The 25,485-nt window shown below is 41.7% G+C and overlaps 1 protein-coding gene across 1 annotated transcript; it reads right to left on the bottom strand.

Annotated features, from left to right (window-relative positions):
• Positions 1 to 640: 640 nt before the first annotated feature.
• rasgrf1 (Ras protein specific guanine nucleotide releasing factor 1) lies at positions 641 to 24,094 on the bottom strand. Its single transcript, XM_062390875.1, has 27 exons — positions 23,819 to 24,094; positions 19,763 to 19,869; positions 19,321 to 19,468; positions 17,221 to 17,313; positions 16,887 to 17,140; positions 15,465 to 15,544; positions 15,120 to 15,313; positions 13,943 to 14,052; positions 13,265 to 13,383; positions 12,390 to 12,550; positions 11,457 to 11,520; positions 11,001 to 11,143; positions 10,783 to 10,865; positions 10,442 to 10,690; positions 8,186 to 8,556; positions 7,972 to 8,091; positions 6,838 to 7,008; positions 6,587 to 6,693; positions 6,380 to 6,492; positions 6,202 to 6,262; positions 4,939 to 5,042; positions 4,765 to 4,849; positions 4,464 to 4,661; positions 4,304 to 4,383; positions 4,091 to 4,208; positions 3,937 to 4,005; positions 641 to 3,705 (listed from the first exon to the last, which is right to left on the bottom strand). The coding sequence occupies exons 1-27, from the start codon at positions 24,092 to 24,094 to the stop codon at positions 3,613 to 3,615; spliced, it is 3,771 nt and encodes a 1,256-aa protein (XP_062246859.1). The 3' UTR covers positions 641 to 3,612.
• Positions 24,095 to 25,485: the final 1,391 nt, after the last annotated feature.

Genomic DNA, 25,485 nt, shown 5'->3' with positions numbered 1-25,485 from the left:
CTGTGGAGGCTGCCATGTTTTTTACAGTAGCCCAAACTGGACAAACTAAATACCTTTTTGATGTTTTACAACACCTGAAGGCTACCACAGGTTTTCTTCAATGTTTGGAGGGTGATGTGAGGGATATTCAGCTGCAAAATGCAACTTCACCACTAGATATCACTAAATTCTAGATTTCTCAGAAGGAAGACACAGCAGCATTTCCATGGTTTAGAAACTATCGAACAGTCAGAGCAAACACCAATCCACTTTCAATTGCATGTGCTCAATAAAAGGACATTAGGAAATAGCACCTATTAGAGACATTTTCTGATGTGGTCCAACAATCAACTATAATGAAATCATATGCACCCTTATAGTAGCAAAACATTGCCCAAACTGTGTCTCCAACATTATGTAATAAGTAAGTAATAGAAGTAAATTTAAGCCAATCAAGCGTTTGTAAGAATGAATTTGTATAAATGTTAGAGATAATTTTTTCACATGAAGATGATTACTGTAGGTCATTATACATAATTGCTTGCCAGGACAGGTAGCGGTTATTAAAGAATCATAGATAAAGTTATATTACATGAGATTAGATGAACATGATGTCAACAGACTGATCTACAAAAACAATTGAGACAAAATGCCCCTGAGATAAAATGGATTTATTAGCAAGAGGTAACTGGGAAACATATTTTGTTAATTTGTTGTTGTCATCAGCAAACTTTTAATACTGCTTTTTTATTTTTTTTACAAAACTGGGAATATATCTCAAGGAGCGGAGACAGGAGGGTTGAAAGATAATTTTCATACCACTGGGTATTGCTAACAGCAAAATGTTTATTTGTTTATATACCTTATAAGAGTATGTGCATGTATAAGTGTATACAGTATAAGTATATAGTATTATTCTGTCTGTGAAGGTGTTGCATGCCTGCCACATGAGCTTTAAAAGTGTACTGTACATACATAGTAAAAATACATACAATATTCACAGAATAAGCACTACATTACTATATTCCTGCTAACAGAAATGGTTATAGACAGGATTACAGTATAAATGCAAAACACTCTGAAGTTGTCTCCTATCGCTAAGTCATGGTTGCATGACCACACTGTCGTAGCATTTTGTGTTTAAGCTTGAGATACAACTCCTTTTTTAAAGAATTAGACAGTTCCACATTGAGAAGTATGCAGGGCTGCTTGTACAAAATGTACAGCACATCTCAGTGAGAAGTGAAATAACAACAAAGTACAAAATACTTTCCCATGGACATATAAAGAGCAGGTCACTCTGTCTTATACTACTACAAAAATAGTGTTTGAATGCTGCAGGCAGAGGCCATTCACATGGTATCATAGTTTGTAACAGCGATGCATATAACAGAGTGATATACAGTCACGTTCCACAATCACTGGAACAGCAAAAAGGACAGATTGTCTTTTAATTACAGAAGAGCAACAACCTTTTACTCTACAAAAGTATCGCCGAAACCTGAAGGTACAACACTTACCACCTCGTGTGAGATTTTGTCATGAGATTGAGTTGAACAAATACCAAAAAAAAGAAACTGGTGTACTCCAAGTGGAACAGAAAGTTCAGATGACTCATCTTTCACAGCAAACTGAAGAGATACAAATGTGCTTTTAGCAGTGCTTGCTGAAATAAAGCTTATATTTGATTATACAAATTAAACTGAGGTGTCTCAGATCGGTCTGGAAAACTTATATAACACCAGTCTACAAATTGGGTGTTTCGCTTTATAACAATTTTTTTTATTTTTTATTATGAATTGTTAATGAAGATGTTTATTGTAGACCTGAGGCTCCCAACCCCAGGCTCGGCCACCACTACTGCGCCCTGGGCAAACTGTATGATCCCCCAACACACACACACACAAAATATGAATATTTCAACAATTTATAGGCTATTATGTTTGGTAACATATTTTTCTTTCAAGATGTAACATTATAATGTAATTGTGTTTTGCAATGCTAGCAAAGTTCTAACAATGAGATTTGAACAGAGAGAAGGAACTGAATATCAAATGGATTGACTGCCATGAAATCTGGTCCATATTTCCATGGAGCTGAGAGGATGAATGACTTTAGTTATCCCTTTCCTTTCCTTTTTAGTGCAAAATATCTCTGCTACTATTGGACAGAAAACCTGGTGCAAATTTCGCCATCAGGCCGAACTATAAAAGGTTTGGTGATTGTCTGTCCTTACACCAGCTCAGCATTACAATTACAATAATGTGGTTTATATCTGTAAAGCTAATGGTATGATGGACTGTGTGTTTTATTGCTAATAAGCAAATGTTAGCATGCTGCCATGCAAAACAAATATGCTGTAGAAGGTAAACATTACACCTGGTAAACATTAGCATGTTAACAATGTCAGTGTGATTTGTATGTGCACTGACATTAGAATTTAGCTCAAACTATTGCTGGGCCAAGGTACAGCCGCACATAGGTACTAGCAGAGGTACTAGAAGTTTCTGAGAATGTGAGGTAACCAGTAGAGCTTTCATTCAGTAGAGCTTTGTTATCTTTTTTAATATCATTCCTGATGGTTCCCACTAGGCTGCCACACTATGACACTGCAGGTGTGTCCCAATTCAGAAGCCTCCTCCTTCAGCGGCTCCATTTGCGAACCGATTATGTGTCACAGCAACGCGACAAGACTATCCCATACAAGACTCTTTCAACTGCGGCTGACGGATGCGCCCCTCCATTCCTGAGCAACGAAGGATCCAGCAGGTGGATCTTTCTTCGGCCAACCTGTCCCAGGAATCATTGTGTGCTGGTGATGAAGCTATCACACTAGCTGTGCAGGTGGCTGGGCTTCAGAACGTGCGGACAGTCAAAGTAGTGAAAAATGAAATGGTAAGAGAGGGACAAGCTAGGGACATTTGGCATGGCCTTTAGGGACTAGAGGCATCACAATGTCCCTTGAAGGATGAGGCCCCTGAATTGGGACACACTTAATTATATAGAAATGTTCCCGTTCAAAAATGGTTGGCAACCCCTGTCTCCTTCAGAGTATTGAGCAAAAAGGGAAAGAAATCTCTGTTGGTTTGGTCTGGGAAGCAAAAAGACAGTTATGCTTCAGATACTTCATCTCCTATGATCATTGTCCCACAGCTTCAAATGTAGTTTAAATCCTCGGTGCTCTTTCACCTGATTTGATGCAATTACATATTTTTACATTGCTACATTGGTTGCAGAGAAATTCACTTGTCAATAAATTGTAAGCAAAAAGAATGATGGCCGGCAGCAGGGGTGCTCGGAAAGTGCAAAAGTCAACACAGTATATGATGATGCAAAATAATGTCATTGGTCACAAAGAACACACAGTTACCTGGAAACAAAGTGACCTCTGTTATTATGCTAGAAATAACTCAAAGAAATGTAAATTGTTGATTTTTAAAGCAGGTGGCGTTGGTGGTTACGGTAACACACAAAAATATATATACGCTGAAATGATTTGTGTCTTCAGACAACTTTAAACATCCACTGTACAGAAGAGAAAATATCTTAAACATGTACAACTATACAAAAGTTTGTATGTTAACTCATGTGTAATATTAACAAAGAAAATAACATAAAGAACCACCTTCCTTATCAGTTGGGCACTTTTGGCTCAATTCTGAGTGAGGCTTCGTACATGCTTTCTTCATCCAGAACAGAAGTCATATCCAGTAGATATTGGGCAACCTGAAACATGCAAAAAAAAAATGAATTGTAATTAATCTTTATAGTTTTTAAAATACATAAGCTGTTCCCAACTTTTTAGCCTGTTACCTTCTAGACTAAAACAGTGTGTACTATTGACTGATTATGTATTTTAGTAAAAATCAGGTCAATAAACAAATTTGTTCTTGTCCCCTTGGCAATAGTCCCTTTTAAATGCTTGAGAAGTTAAAACTAAACTAAATATGGTTTTACCTTTGGCTCCAGGTCAATCTTGTATGCTGTTTGCTGAAACTGTCTGATTTCTCTGATGATGTGTGAAATCTGAAATGCAGGGTATTATTACTTCAGACTGTAAAACATACATTTGCAGGAAGTCCCTTGTTTGACAGGACCCAGAAGAGCTCACCATCCTCATCTTTGAGAAGTTGACCAAGTTGTCTTCTGTGTAGTTTGGCGTTCCCTCCTCGATGAAAGCCAGGTCAGTGAGGTACATCCCCAGGTAGGGCACACAGGGAGGGTCACAGCTGGTGGGAACACACATCATCACACCATCATCTACGTGTCCTGCAAGTTTTCCTCACTTATCCAGCCCAAAATGATGTCTGTAGACTGAACTCACTTCTTTAAAGCCTCTCTCAGGTTTTTGAACCGCCCCTCTGATGACACCAGCTTCTGCAGCTTGTCAATCAATCCTTTTGTCTGGCGGAAAAGGTTATGAAGAACACAATTAAACGTATTTGGAAGAAACATTGTTAACCGATGTATAGGGTGATACACACCTGCTTTGAAACCTTGAGCCAGGTCTTCTTGAGGCGAAAGACAGAGCTGCGGTTGAGGGAGGAGGTGATCTCGAGCACTGCGTTGTAATTATGGAGACAACGACAAATGTCGGCCACGGCCACCCATTTCTCGATGACTGTGACCCTTGTGACCACATCCTCACAGCGCAGGATCTCTGTGGCAATAAGGTTACTTACCTTGCAGAGGAAAGAGAGAAATGGAAGGTATGGACTCAATATTTTTTTTTTGTAAATCATAAAAGGTAGAATAGAGGAGTTGTGCTTGTTTAATGGAACATACATCGTTGAAGTGCTTTGTTGTTCTCATGATGAACGGAGTCTTCTCATTTTTATCGTTCTTCATCCAGCCTTGTCCAAAGAATTCCCTGTAAAGCGAACAGGCAAATATATAAAACAATTTAAATTTGTATTCCTCTGTGTAACTAACATGAACAGGTGATGTGATGGCACTTACTCATATGGGATGACCTTAAACACCAGGTTGTCCAGGAGAGTGAGCTGCTCTGCGATCTCCAATGCAGAATGACTCTCAAAGGAGTCGGTCTTCCCCTCTCCCACCTAGGACACACAAAACAACCCCAAATGATTAAAGGTGCACAAAGTTATTTTCAATTAAATAAACTTGATGTTGGTACATGGCTGAAGAAGGATCCCATTAAGAAACCTAGTTCCTCTGAGATGAGATTTACTAGGTTCCCATTGTGAAAAATTGGGTAGATGTTTGCTTGACTAACGTTTGATAGAGAAAAGTAGATGGACGGAAGACATCAGGTAAGTACGGTGGCTGAGATGTCTCACACATGCAGCACAACAGACGTTGACCACAAAATGCCCAGGGTGAGTTTATGTTGTCAAGTGAGTGGACCTTTGTGAAAATTTGATGCCTGTCTATTTTAGATGTTATGGTACAGGTGCTTGGAGCATCCAAAAAGCAAAGACGCACCTGTACCGTAACACCTCAAACAAACTGGCACCTCATTTTAAAGGCAACAAGTCTGTTAGCATCTTCACAAGCGACAGTTGAGACCCATTCATCGATCACTTGACCACACTAAGTAACTCTGTCCGTTGACCCTCACTTCCTGTGTATGTGGTGTGGCCCTTGCTTTGGTGTTGGGGTTTTTGTGGTTGTGTTGTGGCTTTAGCATTTGTGATGTAGCTTTTGCTTTGGTGTTGCGGCTCTTGCTTTGGTGTTTTGGCTTTTGTGGTTGTGTTGTGGCGTTTTCATTTGTGTTGTGGCTTTTTCATTTGTGTTGTGGCTTTGGCATTTGTGATGTAGCTTTTGCTTTGGTGTTGCGGCTCTTGCTTTGGTGTTTTGGCTTTTGTGGTTGTGTTGTGGCTTTTTCATTTGTGTTGTGGCTTTGGCATTTGTGTTGTGGCTGTTGCTTTGGTGTTGTAGCCTTTGTAGATGTGTTGTGGGTTCAGGTTTCAAGTTGTGGCTTTGCATGCGTGTTCTCTATGAATGCCCTTGTGTGAGACGTCTCTTCCAGCGTAGGTAACTTCTTCAATCACAAATCTACTGAAAAGCCAAAGTGGGTTAGAGCTGTAACAATTTGTTCATTGATAAAAAACATTTTTATTTGTTTAATTTCCTATAGACAGAATTTTAATAATAATGAGCAGCTTCTATAAAGTGTCTCCTTACCAGTATAAAAGAGTATATATATATTTTTAATATTTTATTATAATCTTTTTATGCTCAATACTATAACTGTACCAGTTGTGTCACGTCCTCGAGGGTGATCTGATTGTCACCATGATCTTCCTGAGTTAGAGTCCTGATGGACAGAAGAGAAAGTTAAGCTCAAAGGTATGAACAGTATAATGGATCATTTTAAGATACTGTGATTACAGTATGAATTGAAATCCTCCAGTGAAACAGCACATTACAGTACCTGATGATGTTGGCTGCTGCTTTCCTCTCTTGAGTCAACAGCTCGGGGTCGTGCATCACTTCCTCCAGGAAGACAATCGCCTTTGTCTTCAGCTCATTGTTATTATCAAAGTCCTGGAGATACACACACACACACAAACACATTTAACAATTTGCAGAAATATATACTGAGCCCAACTTAGTCTTTGTGAGTTGTTGTTTTTTTTACCGGGGAGTGCTTGGACACCCAGTGTCTCAGGACGTTCAGAACCCTGTTGGTCGCTGCTCGTCTGATCACAAACTCTTTGTCTCCATTTCTCTGATCGGTTGGGAAACCTGCACAATGGGGATATTTTAAAATGAGCTCCCATTTATATGTCGCACTCGGCATTGTCAAAAAAGTCAAAAAACTAAAATCAGTGGAACTCAGTGAGGTCAACCAATAACTACACTAGGACTTTAGTGGGTATGTTTCTGTACCAGTGCTGGCGAGGGACATGCGTCGATATTTTTCCTTGGTTGGTGTGCCCTCATTGGCTCCAGCTGTAGCGATGGCAAAGGCGGAGGCAGCAGACAGGGCACTGCGGTTGTTATCCAGCTCTCGACATGAGGACATCACCATGCCGTTATTGTAGGAAAACAGAGAGAACTCTACAATGAAGCACAAATAAAGAGAAAACAATCCGTGACTTATTCTGGTGCCATGTAAATGAAAGTGGTAGTCAGTTTAAGAAGAGGCATTACAAGTTAAAGGTTCGCACTGTATATGTGTCTCAGAGTTTGCAACAAAAATGGTAAACTAGTAAAGGACAGCATACAGTATATAAGTAGGTGTAACATAATTCAAATACACTGCAGAATGACCTGGTTCTTCTCCCTGCACAAGCCTCCACTAGGGGGCACTACAGGCCAACACAATCTGTCCCTTCACACTTTCCTTTACAAGAGGCTTTGATAATCAAGATGGTTGCAGCTAAATATAGCGGCCAAATATCAGCACAGCAGAGGAATCAACAGATTCTCTGCAGTCTGCTATGTTTAAATCCTGGGAACATAGACAGATCATACGCAGCCAAGAATCCTTCACCATGTGAGACACAACAAAGCTCTTCACATTATCCGCTAATTCACATATTCCAGAGGCACTGGGTTTACTCTTTAAAAAAGAAAAGTCCATTGTGTGAGTTTTGTAATTTGATGCAGAAGGCACAGATAATCTTGGCTCTGAAACGGCCTTGTTACTGGGGGCGGCAGGGAAAACACAGTGTTGATGTAGTTGCTATGACACAAGTTTCCCTCACACCTACTGAGGCCAAGCATTGGCTTTCCCCACATGCTCATAACCACTGACACATTAATGTTTTTCAGGAATGTTTTCCATAATAAACATTTATATAAAAAATGATAATTGCAACCTATATCTATTTGAGCACTTAATTTCTATATAAGAGACAATAAATTATGGCTTATTACAAATGTAATATTTTCAGCTTCATGCTTTGTTTTGTTATGTGCTCACTCTTGGGTTAAATATTGAGGGATCAGTGGTAAATGAGGCTCAGGCAGAGGTATTGCATACAGGATGTTAGTGCACATGTCTAGGACAGGCTGTACCTGAGGAGTTTTTGCATTTGAGGTTTTTTGGGGTGGTCGGTGACTTGGTTGGAGAAGCCTCTGCGTCCCCATCGTCACTCTGGTTTGGATCGTTGTCGCCTTCCTCTCGCACTGACAGATCTGCATCACAACAAGTACACACAAGTTACTCAAATCACCATTACAGCAAAACAAACTTGGAGGACTTTGCTCGAAATGTCTGTTCCAGGCCCACCTTGTTTGCACGCTGATGTCTCCTCCGCCTTGTCTTTCTTGTCCTCGCCCTCGTCTGGGATTTTGCTTGCGACGGGGCTGGACACGTAAAGCTTATTGATGTCCAAGGTGGTCTTGCTGAATGGCGAAATGGTCGAGTACATACTTGCATAGCCATTTGAGGAGCAGCTGAGGGCAGCCAGGTCAAGAGCTTTGCCCCCAGTGATGATGGGGATGTTGAGGGAGAGCTTGCGCCGCCGGTTCGGGGATGAGTTCTTGGTGATGGCAAGAGGAGGAGGGGAGGAGAACTTCCTGCTGGCCCTCGGGGAGCTGGGAGGTTCTCCATACAGGAGTTTACTGTTCTGACTGCTGGCAAAGAATAACTCCAGGGACCTGCATCAAGGGAGGATATATGCATTTGAATTCAGCACATAGGAATGTGTTTCTTTGATATTTGTTAAGTACACTCTGTTTTAAGAGCTTAACTAAATACACAACACCTCCTAAATAATTTATGCAAACCGAGTCAGCCAGGCAACCAGAAGTGCCTCTGCAGTCGCATCTCATAGTTTTAGAGCAGGATACATGCTGCAGTGTTCCAGAAACCCTCTCCCACTCCCTGCCACCCTCCTGGCGACCTCACGGGTTCCCATAAATAGCACAGCGAGTGAAAGTGCGCACGGCCACTGCTGACACAAGCAGCCAAGTGTAGGTGTCTCACAGTGACATGACAAGCGCCACGGGAGAGCGTGCTGCAGGGCGTGGGCATGGGGAGCTCTCCCTGATCTGAACCCCACAGTGGGAACTTGGCTGCCTGTGGAGTGGCGAGTTCGCCCCACTGCAACACTTCATCAGCATTTCACACTATGGATCTTTTGCGAGGAGAGGGAAGACTGGGAGAGAGGGAGAGAGAGAGAGAGGGAAAGAGAGAGAGAGAGAGAGAGGGTGGGGCCCTGCAGCATTGAGGTTTGCTACCATAAAGCGATAGAGCCCTGATTGAGACACTCCCAGTCAGGCGGGAGGAACCCAAATATTACCTTTAACCAGACACGCACCTACACACACACACGCACACACACACACACACACACACACACACACACACACACACACTCACACACACACACTTGTACTTTATTGTCTAAGTGAGGATTGCATTCCCTAGCCCTTTACCCTAACCTTAACCATCAAAACTAAATGCCTAACTTGAACCTAATTCTAACCCTAACCCTAAAACCAAATCTTACCCCTCAAACAAATGTCCTTAGAATGGTCATCACAAAGGTATAAGTAGAAGTACACACACACACATAAACACACACACACAAATGCAACGCTGATACATCACAGAGCCGAAAATCACAGTGCCGAAAATCACATATGAAGCCTGACATTGTTCCAGTGTCAAATACAGTATCTAAAATTGGCTATTAGTTCTAGCAATAACCCTGAAAAACACATTTTTATTTGCTTAACTGTAATGACCATATCTACATACAGTATTCATCAAGTTAGACTGAATTTGAAAATGATACATCACAATTTTTAAAGCGGATTCCCTGTTACTTCCTATGTGGATTCTGTGCTTCTATCTGCCTGTTTATATATGTATATTCATTCTGAATACCAAAAACTATTTGTTTCAAATACAGATAAAGAGCGACGAAGTCATAGCTGCCCAAAAGTCAAATCACTAATGATTGGCTGCAGTATAGCTCATAAACCATGCCTCCTCCTTGTTAGTGGATGGGACATAGACCAAACTAAAGAATCAAAATATACATCAAATAAATTAGTTATTTAATGCTTTAAAAAAACATTACAGATTACATCTGTGGGAACTCACTATCGCACCTTTGTATTAAGGGTATTTTGGCTTCATTTTGAATAAAATGGGAGGAAGTGGAGAAGCTTCTTGCATCTTAGTATACGTGCACCTTTATATACTGTCTATAGTTTTCTCATTCAAAAATGGTTGTGGTTTAGTGCTGTCTAGCATTTCATTTAAGTTTGGAACTGAACACATTCAGGTAAAATTTAAGTAAGAATTAAGCAGCTCATATGTCTTCACTTAAATCTAAAAGTTCATAGTGCCACATTTCTTGGCTGTTGCGCCTTGCATTGACTACAGGATGACACCAACTCACATTACAATAGATGAACTTCCTCTTTAAGCAACCAGATTTGGAAACATGCCAAACATTTAAAATAACATTTGTTTGTCTTGTTGACAACAATCCGGCAACAATCAAGTCTGTCCAAAAGTAATGTGACTCACCGAGCAGGGATGGCGCTGATGGGCTTCTTGTAGATGGTGATGAGTTTGTCTAGCACCACGTCGGCGGTGGTGAACACACGATACGAGTGCAGGAAGGTGTTGAGGAAGTCGATGGAGAGGAAACGGAGGTCGGTCAGTCTCTCCAGCAGGCGCTCAACGCTGGCGTAGCGGATCTGCAGCACCTTGCAGGAGTTCATCATCTTACTGAAGCGGATGTCCACATCATCACAGTACAGACTTGAGTCTGATCTGCTCAGGATAAAGAAAGTTGAACAAAATTAGAAATAAATGCCAGGTAAAAAAACGCAAGGAAAAGGGGTGGAAATAAAAAAACTGCTTACTTGATCATCTGTGGTACTGTGACTTTGGAATTGTCCTCAAAGGCGTTCATCATCAGCCCATTGCACCGGATGTTGTCTATGCACTGTGGCGCACACAGGGACGAAGCAAACAGAGAGGACAGAGGAAAACGTTAGTGAGTTCTGCGACATGCAGCCTTTCTGCCTACGTCCTCGGCTCCTCGTCTGACGGCCAGGGACTGTGATGTGTGTTGACGTGCCTGGCTGATGTCACTGGTCCATGCAGACTTCTCCTGCCTGGAGGAGGCCACCAGGATGACTGTGAATGACTGACTGTCCTTTGGCTCCACGACAATCTTGAAGTCCAGGTGCTCAATGTCCTGGCCGCTCTTGTCTGATTTGGCTTTGAGGTAAACGCAAAGAATTAAGGTTAGCTGTCATTTCCTCTACAGATAAAAGTAAAACAAATTGAGTGAGGACATTCATATCAAATATTTATTTCAATAAAAACTTATCAACATTTGGCCAAAAACTGGAATATCATTACTAAACATTCATTTATTAGAAACTTAATTGACTCCAGTAGTTTCAAATGTTAATAATCAAATATTAATCAAGTCCGGCACACTCAAGTAATCATGCATTATATACAGCATCTCACATGGTATGTGCGATGCATTTTCCTGTAAGATGTTATACATGAATAAAACACTCACCCTCATCATCTGTCCCCTCAGGGTCCTCCATAAGAGTGCAGTCTATAAGCGAGATGACTCCATTCTGTGAACAACACACACAGTACACACTCAGTGTCTTAATACTAGCCACAGTTGTCTCAACACAGTACCTGACATTAATGCTGCAAAGTTGGTAATCTGCAATGGACTGCTGTGATGAATTTTCTGGATAAAACTTCACTTCTTCACATATTTCTGCAACGGTCTGTTTGTCGATCTGTTAATTATCTTAGCTTAGATGATGCAAACAGTACTGGACAAATTATCACAAAATTTGGTGTAAGGATGTGATATGTATCAGGAAGGCAGCCTTTCAATTTTGGTTCAGGTCCTGATGAGGAAACGGATCCAGGATTTTTTTTTCACTTTCTTTTTTTTCACATTCGTTGCAAGAGAGGGTGTTTTTCCACATTTATAGAGATTTCTCAGAGAATCATTTGCGGATCTTAAAAAATGTTAACGCGAGAATGTTTAGGGGACTGATATTTATGAGTTTGTGCAATGTTGATGACAACCATGAATAGTATCACAAACTTTTGAGATTATCATTAAAAATGTTAACGGTTACAACTAAAACATGTCATAAGACTAACTGTAACTTTATCTAAGGCTTTTCGGTCTTAATCCTTAAACTCAAACATCAATCACCCTGTGTAATGTTTAGTTATAATACAGCACCACTCCATGACACAATTCAAGCTGCTGCTGTCAAACAATGAGCCTGTGTGTGTGTCCAGTGGTAATTGCCACTGATAAAAGGCACAAGATTGCGGACCCTGTAGCTTTCATCTTCCTGTCAGTTAATCTGTTCACTTCAGCCGGAGATCCGGGGCTTGCGCTGCTCTTTAAGACTGTGACGTTTGATAATAAGGAGCAGCGCCGCCACACTGTGGCTCAGCAGCACGGGCCTACCTTGGTGAGATGAAGCTTTCCCCCAGAACCCCTGTTGCAGATGATTAAATGCTTGGAGAAGAGAAAGCACTGCCGCTCCCCCTCCTTCTTCAGAGACAGAGAGCCCAGTCGCCCACGGGTGATCTTGCCCTTCTCGCTCATCGGCACCTGGATGAGAGACCCTGTATGTGGCAATGAAAGAGTGAGTGTAAATCGCTAGAAGAAGGAGAGAGGGAGAAGGGGAGATTTGGATAGACGCATATAAATGGATAGTAGCCAAGAAAATGGGTTAAGTGAAGGAAATAATTGATGTGAAACTGCTCGTCTAGCCTTCCACTAAAATTTAATACATCCACGGTCACGTGAGAAACTAGAGATCAAATTAATCAACATTTCGGTTTTCGCTGTGCTCGTCCTTCGAGGCCTATTGGGGATGAGTGACATTTACAGTCCCAGATTCATCATCATTTCCCCTCAGAACAGTCTAATTACACTTGGCAATTAAAAACTATCCTCATGAGAAGCACATGTTATTTCCCAGAGAGATAGAAAGAGAGAGAGAGTGAGTGATAGATAGAGGGAGAGAAAGAGATGGGCCTTTTTGCATGAAAACTGAGTATCTCCCCTTCTAATGCAGGGCTGAAGATGTAAGACCAGGGTAGAATAATGTTTTATAGGCAGTGGTGGATCTAGGATTTTTCTAAATCAGGGGTCACAATATATTTAGGGGCTAAGTACATTTCTAACAATCACATTTATTGATAGTATTGTTGGTAAGTCATAAAAAGAGTACTGAGAGCACAGGGGCACTTTAGGGGCCAATGAGATTTCAGCTGGGGCCAGTCCCCCCCCCACCCCCCCCTCCGGACACGCCCCTGAGACAGGAGTTACTGTACCTTGTCGTACAAATGTCTGGCTGGTGTCGAGGAGAATCTCGCAGCCCTCCACGATCATTCGCTCTATAGCCAGGTTCTTCCTGATGTTCTCTGTCTCGCTAACCTCATCGTGCATGATTCTAGAAAAAAAAAAGGGAAAATCCATCAGTTTAATTTGATCAGACACAAAAATGCCATTAAATGCAAGAAATCTTGATGGAAAAATTCACCTCATGTTTGTGCACATCATTGGATTTAGCAAGAGGTTTGTTTTTGCAACCTTTAAGATAGAATTGCTTTTTCACGTGTCAACGGTTTAATTTGTTTACAAGCAGTTGACATTATGTTTTGAAGTTTGTGTCTCATAATGTCACTTCACTTGTATTGCTTTCTACAACAGCTCTATGCTGCACTTTATTCAAAATCCAAGCATTTCTCAAACTTGTAAAATAACACATAGAAACCCTCAGAGTCTAGTATGAATATTAATATTTAGAGTTTGAAATTATCTTTAAAAGATTAATTCTAATGCTTTTGCCATATACATTTATATAGATTCAGGAAACAACAATCAAAGGTTTTTGTGGTGTACCGCAACCGACCACCACACACAATAAATCTAGGTGAGAAGTAGGCCTGTGATTGCTCTATGTTGCTCAGTTGAGGCCACATGCAAGTGTTGATTTGAGACAAATGTACCTGGAAAGCTCTTCTAGCTTTGATTTTGCGTAGTCCAGACTGGTCCTCTCTATGTGTTCGTGGGGCGTGTGGGCCAGAAGTTCGTGGAGTGTAAGAATGTAGCGGGGAATCTATGGAGTGAGAAGAGAAAGCAACAGGGGAGTCATTCCCAAATTTAAGGGCTCATCAACAACAACGCAAAACATGCACACACAGGAACATACAAGTGCCAGCGTGCACGTACACTAATGAGAAGTAGATCAGTGGAGAGCACAAACTACACTCATCAGCAAAAATTTGCTATCAACACAGCATAGCCTGTAGTTGGCCCCAGCAGGGTGGACTGCTGGGAAACTGCGTACCTCGCCAGAAATGAGCCATTATTAAAACTCAAGCTCCAAAAACAACCACTTTTTAGAGACATGGAAGACACTGCAGGGATATTCTGAGCTAAAGCTGACAAATGCCTGCTAAATTAGAAGTCAGTTAAATTTCACCTGAGAAATTAGACGTATGCGATGTAGGTATCATAAACTCCTACTCAGCAGGAAGATAAAACCCTAAATTCAAAGATAAAGATGAGGACATGACCTCAGTGTCCTCAATAGCAGCCTCAGCTATGATGCTGGATTCATACAGAGAAAATACACAATTCTTGACTCATAACTGTATGCATAATATTTACAATTTTATTACAGACATTCATTGATTTAATAGTGGGTTAAAGTTAGTGGTGGGTATAGTGGATTGCATAAAAAAAGTAAATCTAAAAGACTAAATTGACATTTTTAAGATAAGAAAACAGATGGAATCATGTATGGACTAGTAACGATATAAAAGTGTGTAAACGATATCTGTGACAGTGACGGCAGTTCCAGTGATGGACTGTATTTTGCTTGGGTCACAGACAGTAACTTTAAAAGATGCACAGCTTTAAATGTACAAAAAAACAAAGTGGCCATATGTTTTACAAACAACTGGAATGGGGCATCATTGGCATAGCAATAGCCATCTTGAAGTAAGCTGGTGAAATATACGGCCCAAGGGTACCATTTGTATATGGAGAGAAGAACTTGGCCCGGAGCGACTGCGAGAGAGCAAAATTAACGACAAACTCTGGCTCCGGGCCGCAGCTCTGCAGCAAACATATGGGCTTGCCTTAATTCAGCGTGTATATCAGCGAGACAAACGAGCTGACCTGGAACATGGGGTAGGTGAGGAAGGTCTCCAGGGTCCGCTCCTCGCAGTCGGGCTTGGCCTCGTACTGTTTCAGCAGCTTGTCGAAGTCTCGGTTCTGCTTGCAGTGAGCCAGGATCTGCAGGCTGTACTGGTGGTTCCTCACAAACTCCTGGTAGATGTTCAGCATGGGCAGCAGGATGTCGAACAGGTCAGCTGGGAAGAGATCAATACGGCAAGAGAAAAATGACACAGAATGACACAAAATGACACAGACAATACAGAGGGCTCCTTCGATCGTGGTTAACACGCAGAACGAGCTTTGCAAAGACAATGAAATAAAGAACGTTGATGAGATGTGTCTTACCCAGCACTAGGGTTGGCCAGCTCGCTATTCTGGCTTTTAGACCTTGGTAAAATATCTGATGTAGGAACATGATAGTTTCACTGGAAAACAGAGAGAAAAATATATTGATTGAAAGATTTTTTATGATATGCAGAGTTTACCTGTTGAAGTCGAGAGAGATGAAAGTTCAATGTGTGTGAGAGCATGGATGTGCAGGTTTGGAGCATGCATGTGTTTGGATAGTTGTGTGGATAGTTTTGGAATAGGCCAATGAGGGGGGCGCATGCAGATGACTGTCTGTGTGTCCAGCAAAGAACCCTCTGCTGTGGCCTGAATTCATTCAGTTTAAATAAATGTTTATGTTTTAAATTGAGGTTGAATAGCACATTGCAAAGTCTCACATAGTAAACAAGTTGGTTTTCTTGCTACAAAAATACTCAAAGCAAGGCAATGCATGGATGAGTGCTGCACATCTTTGTTATTTTATGATTTTGACAAGTGGAAGACATATGTTTCGATAAGTCATCATTATAATAATTTAATGCTTTCCATGAATGTTGTTATGGTATTCTCACACAGATCTGTAGATATGCTGCCTTAATTAGACTAATAGATAATGTAAAGCTAGCAAATTTATGAGACGACAGATCAGGGGATTGTCAATATTATTGATTTATCGTTAATATTTGTTGTCAAGTTTCATGGTCATCCAATTTACCCATTCACTGATTTTAGAGATGAAGCAATAAATCACGAATCTCTGACCCTGGAAAGTGTCTCTTATATATGCTCATCACTATATGCGAGTGATGTCTTTCACATATTTATTTTCAATTCTATACATCAATTTTTATATTTTATCTTTACAAATGTCATTGAATATTTAGATATTTTGTGTGATTTCTTTACAAATGACACCTGACTCTCTTCCTGAAGCTTAAAGAAACGTGTAGTTTTATGTGATGCATTTGTCCTGTTAGGAATTCAATTTACGTATTATCCTGTGTTTGTTTACTTAAACCATTTACTGTAACACTTGATTTGCAAAGCAGCTTGCTAAGCTTAACATGTAGCGCCCCTTCGTACAAGAGTGAACCCAAAGCAAGACATTGAGTAACATTTGAAACATTTGAGCCTGGTTAAGAAAAATTGGGGCTGTGGTGGTGGAGGCCAAACTTTGCAGCAACAGTGTGACGCAACGGAGATCGATGAGGATGGTTTAACATTTAAATGGACGCCTAGATGTGAGAATGGCTGTGATTGGTCGGGACTGATCGGCCCTCAACTGATTGAAGCCGAGCTGATGACTTCTGCTTGTCAGTTTCTTCTTTCTCGGTCCATTCCCACCTCCGACAGTTGATCAGTGTAAAAATGCCTCAGAGACACAAATGACTTTTCCACTGAAACACACTATCATTTGTATGTTTTCTTTGCCGATCTGACCTGTTGAGGAATATGCTGCTGACATCATCGTGGGTGATGGGTGGTTTCTTGGAGCTGGCGGCCATGCGGAGCGGCCTCAGGAAGTTGTTGACCAGGATGTGAAGCTGCTGCACGTACTCGGCCTCTGAGTCCAACATGCTGAACACCACCTGGTTCCTCTTCCTCATGCTCTCTGCGTGCGGCGAGCGGATGTAATCCTGGATGATGGTCTTCCACTTCCTCCTGCAGATCCAGCCTCGCAGGAAGCTCTGGACCTGAAGCAGACCAGGTTTAAGTTCATCAACGTCTACAATGCACTTTGAAAATTAAAACAAGTTTGGGTTTCATGCTTTACTTTTTTGATCTTCTTGATTTCGGCGTCGTCGTCGGTCGGCGTGGCTGCGGGGCTGGCCTGGGTTTTCTCGTTGTCTTTGAGCAGCCCGGCGATCTGCCCGGGAGCGACCACAACAAAGACCAAATCAGTCCCACTGACATGTTTATCTCCTTCCTACTTATTGTAGCAGCATGTAATCAAAGTGACAGGACCTGTGAACACTGAGACAGTTTAGCCTGAATGCAACATATAGCAGACTGCCCTGCATGTTGACAATATGTAGACAGGCTGGTGAAATAAAAATAAATAAAATACCCAGACTGGAGCTTGTTTGAGCTGTTTGAAGCCAAGTGTCTCCATTTACTTTGAATATGGCGGGAGAGTTAATTGTCATTGCATTTCATAGAGGAGACGCAATATAAAGCTGTGTTCATGCATATTCAGCACATCATTTGAATTCAAGCATCACATTTGCACATTAAAGTAAAATTACTATTTGATCTGATGAATACAGCGCTGAACACAGCACTGTTTGGAGACATTGTTCCTGAGAGGAGATGCAAAGTGAAGAGCGGTCGGCCTGAGCGCAGCCCTCACAGGTGGGGGGGGGGGGGGGGGGGCGGCTGAGGGGGTAGAGCGGTCGTCCTCTAACCAAGTCCCTGAACCAAGTGCTGAAGTGTCCTTGGGCAAGATACTGAGCCCTGACTTGCCCCTCATAGAAAAGGTGCTGCCCATAGATGCTCTGTATGTGTGTGGATTGCAATAAACTGTACTGTAAAGCGCTCTGAGTGGTCATCAAGACTAAAAGTGCTGATTAAATACAGACCACATGTGATGGCGCAGTGCTTCCATTTCTGTCTTACACTAGTTTGCACATATGAGGCGAACAGAGCAATAATCCACATTGTTTTCCCACGGGCTCGGATGTTATTTGTGGTGCTGGCAGGTCACAACAAGTAAGAGACACATCCGTGGTTTGGATGAATATGAGCGCGGTGCAGGAAGCGGTGGTGATGTGCTACCAGGAAGACTATTTAAAGCCGTTCTTACTGATATTGTGTGCGGGCTGCCACACATCCTTCTATAGATAGAAAATCCTGTAATCCTCCGCTGCTGTGGTTCGGTGAGAGAGGGCAAAATCCTGGATATTTTAACAGAGCTCGCTTTAGTCTTCAAATACAGTAGAAGGGAACATCAGAGGACACAGTTCAGCCAAAATAGCCCAAAGATATTCTGCAAAGTGGAGTGTAATGGAAGGCTAATATCTGTAGTTATATTTATACCAGGGGTAATAGAGTTGTGCTTTTCTTACTGTGGGCACAAAATAATCATTAGATAATAGATTACATTTTTATTAGGACTGAATTTAAACAATTGTCCTTTTGGAAATACAGAGCAAGCAGATATCTGGGCCATGAGTCCGTCTTCTCTCTTACTTTTTTTTAACACACAAAACACAAACAGAGATACTTTCTGAATGTATTTTAAGTCCAGATGACATTTTTGCTAATTTCTATTAACAGCTCTCAGCATATAAATGAATCCAGAATTCTGATTTATAAATATTAACAAAAGAAATCTTAAAAGCTCCTTTTGGCTGAGTAGCAGGCACTATTCCAAACCTCTGTTCTATCTGCTGTCGAGTCACACACAGTGCAGACTTCAATATTGGATCAGGAAGTAAAAATAGCACCAGTGAAACATCAGTCGAGTCTCATCCTGAACTGTCCAACAAACCTGGTGAAGACCGAAGATAGATTCGTGAGGATGACAATTTTTTCAATAACTGAATATTTAACCATTTTTTGAAAATCTGATTTTGACTGACTGCATGCTTAACATTGTTGGCAAACCACCGGGACTATTTTCCCACACAGAGAAATATCTGAATTGCATTATTATCAACCAAAATTTGAAATAAAGAATAATGTTTATTTTCCCAGGATTTCAACATTCAACATTTCCTTCCAGTGAAACCAGTGATTCCTGTCATTCAGTCGATGGCAGCGTGGTGTATTCAGATTTGACTGAGGTTGTGCGACTGCGGTGGGAAAATTGGTTCACACCTGAATAATGCCGCGTATTTGTTTGCACCCCCGCTCCTGCGTGTGGAGGACTCACCTCTGACTTCAGCCTTTCAATCTCGATTTCCCCATCTTCTATCTGTTGTCGAAGTTGCTTAGCAACTGTTTTCTCTGTCTCCACGATCTGAAGCAGATGAAGATACTTCTGCGTGAGACTTTCATGCTCGGTGGCCAAGTTTCTGTAACTGTAACACACGCAGACACACACACACACACACACACACACACACATACATGTTTTTGTATTGCAGCTTGAACAATGAATTTGACATTAGTGCATGCAGCGGAGCAATCAGTTTTTTCTTGTGAACAAAGCATTTTATCCTCATGTCTGTTATCCTCATATTTTAACCCCACTTATGAAACCATGGCAACAGCCCCCCCCTCATTACATCACTCAAACATTACTTACTTGCCTCGAGCGACTGCTTCAACTTCTAATTGCTGTATCTGAAATTTCACTAATTTGTGCCTTTTACCTGGCATGTGATATTGCAGCCACCCATTCATCGCTGTCCTTTACGTCTTCTGTGCGCAACTCAACGGCCTTTTGGTTTTCTTGGGTGAAGCTGATGGTGAAATAGTACTGAACGAAACAGGGGAGAGAGAGGGAGAGAGAGAGAGAGGTGAGGGATTCTAGTCGGTAACAACAGAATTATTCATTATTGGACACATTGTGCTGTATAGTGGTTTGACTGAAGCATCTCTGCTGCTTTTGTCTTTGTGTTTGTTCCACTGCCTCGCTGCTGCAGACATCAAGTGGGTGATTTAAAACCACACAGGGCCTGGGGAAGCCACATCTTCCTCGCCCACCAGTGCAATTGATGGAGCATGCTGAGGGAAGCCTCCCCCAGCTCAGTTCCTGGGATGTCTCTGGTTCCCAGGAGGAAATGCCATAAGACATGGAGGCTGGAGCCACGGCTAATTACATAACTGTGCGCTACCTGTTTCCTAGCAACTCCAGTCAGTGTGCACACTTAGGTTGCGTTTTCTTGTGTCACTCGATTAAAGATGAATGTGATTCCTTTTGCACTGGACTCCCAGCAGCAGCAACAGCAGCAGCAACAGGAACAGCAGCTAATTGTGACTTGAACAGATGAAGAAATGTCCTTTTTTTTTCATAATTGCGAGAGATTTTTTACTTAATTTGTCTTAATATGTCTTTAATGTGCAAACTTTGATTGAAGACATCATTATTTGTGTGGAAATCCTCCCTTAGATCATAAAATGCAGAATTAACCAAGAAATGGTTAAATAACTAATGCCTAGATGCTGTAATATTTAAAACAAATAATGGAGGCTCTCCTCTTAAGTGGGAGCGGGAAGAGGTAATCAGGAAACAACATATATTGACGTGTTAGTTGCTGTTTCCTGGCACCTCCACCTGCCACTAACCTAAAATACAGTTTCTGCACCACTACATTAAAAAAAAATGCTATAATTACTACACGTTACTGATTCAGACAACTAAATGTTAGATTGCAGACCACTTTCTCAGATAGATTTACGAGTTTTGGGGACTTTGTTCTTTTACTTTCATCCCAAATAACAGTGTACTACCTCAAAGTCCTACCTTTACTCTTAAAAGAGTACCGCTGTGTTTTTACAGTGGTAACATCTCCTACTTCATTCTGTGGCACAACTAATGTAACTACTTAGAGAAATTGTTCCTCAGTTGTTATAAACATTCTTGTATGTATCTTGTTGTACAGAGCGGCTGGAAGTTGGGTGGTTCCTTCCTTAACCAGAGGGTTTGAGGTTTCGATACCAATCTCTCCCATTCCACATCCTGAAAGGCCCTTGCTACATACTGAACCCTGAATTGCCCCTTGGGGCAGTGTGTGACAGATGTGCAATAGAGAGAGTGTTGTAGTGTGTAAATGGGCGAACGGCAAAACTGTAAAGCACTTTGCGTGGTCATCAAGACTGGAAATGCTGCTATATAAATAAAGACCATTTACCATATATATGTATGTAGGAGTTGTTCAAGCGTACATATAGGAGGCAACTGGACTTTCATCTTCTGCAGTTCTTTTAGTTCTACTAGAACTGAAGAAGCCTCTTGCCTATGTACACACCTAAGACTCCTGAAGACACCATGACCCGGATGACCGGGACCCTTCACAGATATATTCACCATCTACATCAAATGTCATCTTCCCCTTGGACTTCTTCTTGCCGTGATGACTGAGACCAGACTCTAATCTTTGGCCCTGCAGATGCTCAACAGGCACCTATCAACCTGCAGCTGATCGTCATGTATGGCTGACTGCTCCTCCATCTTCACATTCATTAGGTATTCATCCTACCGTCAAAGGAAATCTATTTCTGGCAGGGAGACATGCATGTTGTTGTAGTTTTCCCTCATGATCTCTGTGATGGGAGCGAAGCGAGTGTCTGGTGTTAGGTGATGTTAAGCACACTGTCTGCATGCTGCTTTATGTTTATGGCTGAGTCACGTACATTAACCTTTTTTTACTGATCTGAACAGGTATATTGAATCAATACAGCATTGAAGGATCCCATGATATTGATACGTGAGCGTTACTTGCTCCAAAATCAATGATTCTTTCTTTCGATTGAGCTGTTCCTCCTATATTAACCAATTCTTGCTGACTGGTAAACAGCTCAGTTTTATTGCAGCCATAAAAGGACTTTCCTGCACCACATAATGAGCTCTATACAGTAATATATTCCCTGGAGAACTTAGTGTTAGTTAACACTCAACGTGCATCCACTTTCATTTTAATGAGGAGCTTTGGTTTGGATGTTAGACTTTTCTTTCGCACCAATATCACCGACCCCAACCTTTCATAGCTTACTATTAGTCAGATCTTTTGATTTGCTGTACAGTTTGTGTCACATCCATCGCTGCTGTGGCTTCTTTGTGTTATTGGTTTGAAGTGCCGCCGTTTCCCAGAGTGAGCGAGAAAGCACACAGTTTCTATAAATGGACTCTGACCCCTCCAAGGTACCGCGAGGACCAAATTTAGCCCACGTAGCACTCGCATTAATAGGAGAGATGCGACACACTACTTCTCTCCCCTCCGTTAGCCCGCCTCTTCCAACTTCATCATTATTTAGGATGCAAAAAAGGGTTGCCATGGAAACCCCGGGCTCAAGCGCATTATCATTTTCATACAAACTGCATTTGAGGGTAAATATTATGTAGGGATTAGAGGGGATTGCTATAAAACAAAAAACCCACAAATCCAGGGGGGGTTGGAAGCAGAGGTGATGTTTTCTGCCTCTTACTGTTTTTGTTTGTTTGTTTGTTTACATTGAGAGTTAACTCCTAATGCCAATCACATATTTGTTAGTGCTTTCGTTCCCTGCAAACAGGATTCGCTGAATAAAACACGTCAACTCTCGTTCATTGTATTGACCAGTATGTAGAGAAAAACAACACTGCTGAGAAAAAACTAAAATTCTTACACAGATTTGTTTTGGTACCTTTTAAAGCGATGAGCACAACATTAGCCTGTGTGTTGCATTCTGCTTTGTCAGCACAAGGGCAGCTGTTCACAGGAAGAGCCTGGGCTGACTTTGGATGGCAGCCCTACCTACAGAGTCAGGCACAGAGCGCCGGGCTGGTGGCGCAGAGGCATTCTGTTTCTCTGCAGTTTGTTTACAATGAGAGTGTGAACAAGCCGATCGACCCTTCTATTCTTTTTTTCAGATACAGGAAGCAAAACGCATTACATTTGAATGTACAAACGTTGTTTTACGACACGGTAACAGGGTCTTATGGAAACATCATGAAGATCCGCTACTCTTCACAAGCAGTGCATCACACTGGATGATGCAACGCGAAAGCTCTAAAATTAGATTGAGCCATTTCATGCAGGTCAGCTAGATCAGAGCTGACTGATCACTGGCACCCCACTGTGTCCTGAGCCTCAGCTGTAATGTCACCATCTCACCACAAGATGGAAATCCTGAGGCCACAACTTATTTATATTTTTCTTGCATGTTTTATTGGAAGCAGCAGTAGATAAATCGCTCTCCGCCCTATCACGTCAAAGCAATAAAAAAAGATGATGACTGAAAGTCGAAAAGCAAAACAACCAACCAGTTTAATAGCAGAAATACATTTGTGACCACATTTAATGCATCAAGGAAAACTCTCCCAATTAAGGAAAAAGAAAAAAAGATTGCGCTGTGGTTTACTGCAACATGAAGCAACAGAAAATACTGCATACCCCAGTGCAAGGGCTGCTGTAATATCATTAGGTGTTAGAATTGTTACCTCATCATTAATGCCATGCATGCATTACATAACGTGCAATACAGCAGCGATCTGGAACCTCGTGTTTTTTTTTGCTGCTGTCGCTGGATTTGAGGTCACCGCGCGAAGGAAGAGAAGAAAAACATGCAGAATATAAAAAGGCACTTTGTTCTGGAGTGAAATGGAGTTCAGAGACGTTTGGGTCGCAAGGAAATTTGGATGTCAGTGTCAACATGTAGGGCTGGAAAACAATAAAGCAGCGATAGAGAGGGTGTATGTGTGTGCGTGTGTGTGCGTGTCTCCATACCTGCTTCTCCAAACACTCCTTCGCTGACAGTGAGGGTTTGGGAGAGGGCGCCCTGTCGCAGATGCATCCCTCCAACAGGTACAATCCCGAGGGTCGAGAGCTGGACTCGTTCTCGAAATAAAATAGCATGTTCTGCAGCAGAGCAAACCACTTGCTGTGCCATTTCGTGTTGTCCGAGCTCTTCTTGCTCAGGCAGCCCCGTCTCGTACCATCCTTTTTCGCCAAAAGCCCCAGGTAGGTGACATGACCATCATTAAGTCGTATTCCCTTCTGCATTTTGATGGAGAGAGAAGGAGGAGGAGGGGGGGGACTTTGAGCTGCACACGGTGGGATCTCTCACTTACATCTTCCCGAAGTCGCTCCGGAGGGAAGAAGAAGAAGAAGAAGAAGAAGAGGGGAAAAATCAAATAAAGACTTTGTGGATGCGGAGCTCCAGCAGCAGCAGCAGCAGCAGCAGCAGCCTGGTCCACTCTGTCTTCACCGTGTTGGCATCTGAGTAGAAAGAGAGGAACACAACGCGCTGCTCAAGTCCCGCATCCTTAAAATCTTCTGTCACACTCCGTGCGCTCTGAGGAACCACAAATCCCCCATCGTCAAAACGGGGGGAGCGAAAAATAAAGTCAAAAGAAGGCAGGATGAGAGATCGTAGTTCGAGGTTTGTCCTTTTCTCACATGAAACCTCCAGAAAGCAGCAGCAGCAGCAGCGGACTGGGTGCTGAGCTCGGCACTGCTGCGCGCGGTCACATGACGCATGCTTGGGAAAGCAGATTTCAGGACCTTGGACAGGGACGTTTCCACAAGATGCCGCATAAAGTTGAGTTTCAAGAATGTGATGAGAAACTGGAGACATGAGGCAGGAAGGGAAGATAACGAAGAGTCAATAGAAAAAAGCTCACAGCATTAAATCAGCATTTACAGGCTGCAGAGGCAATGTACTTTCCTTTAGAACTTTATATAATAATTATAATAATGAGCGTTATTTTCATAACGCTATTCAAAACACAGTTAAAGGTTGCTTGGCAAGTAAAAAATTAAAAATTGAAGGCAAACAATAGGAAACACACATGTTAATGTCTGAATTGACAGATGAGAAAAGAGTGAAAACAAGATAAACTGAAACTTCCAAAAAGTGGGGCTCTTGACAGTGAAGGCTCACCTTTGGACCTCAGCTGGGACTATAGATTTGTTTTCATCATTTTCATTTATTTGTAAAATAGCAAATCTTTTTCAACACAATTTTTCCCCAGAGACAGTTGATCATTGTATTAACTAGTTGCAACACACATACATTTTTTGTCATGAGAGCCCCCTAAAAGAAGGTTTTCTGACAATGTAACAGAAAACCAAACCTACAACCCCTGAATAGATGTGGTATATAGAATCAACCCGTTCAAGAGTTAACAGACCCTTTACTTTTTAGAAGTTTGAATTCTATTTGAAACTAGAAGTTGGTAGAGCATATACCTCAGCCAATTCCCCTTGGATTCAGTCAAGCTGCACCAGGTTACACATTTTGATAAAGATTTCTCTACTATTTCTATTGAAATTCCCGAAAGTATCCCTAACCTATCTTGCAATGTTGAGAAAGTCTTCCACCAAGTTTTATGATAATCCACCGAGTGGGTTTTGTGTAATCCTACTAAAAACCAAACAAATGCAGACTAAAC

This window comes from Platichthys flesus, chromosome 6, assembly GCF_949316205.1.
Source record: "Platichthys flesus chromosome 6, fPlaFle2.1, whole genome shotgun sequence".
NCBI lineage: Eukaryota > Metazoa > Chordata > Actinopteri > Pleuronectiformes > Pleuronectidae > Platichthys > Platichthys flesus.
Note: the sequence above shows the minus strand (reverse complement) of the source record. Positions and strands in the feature narration are given on the sequence as shown.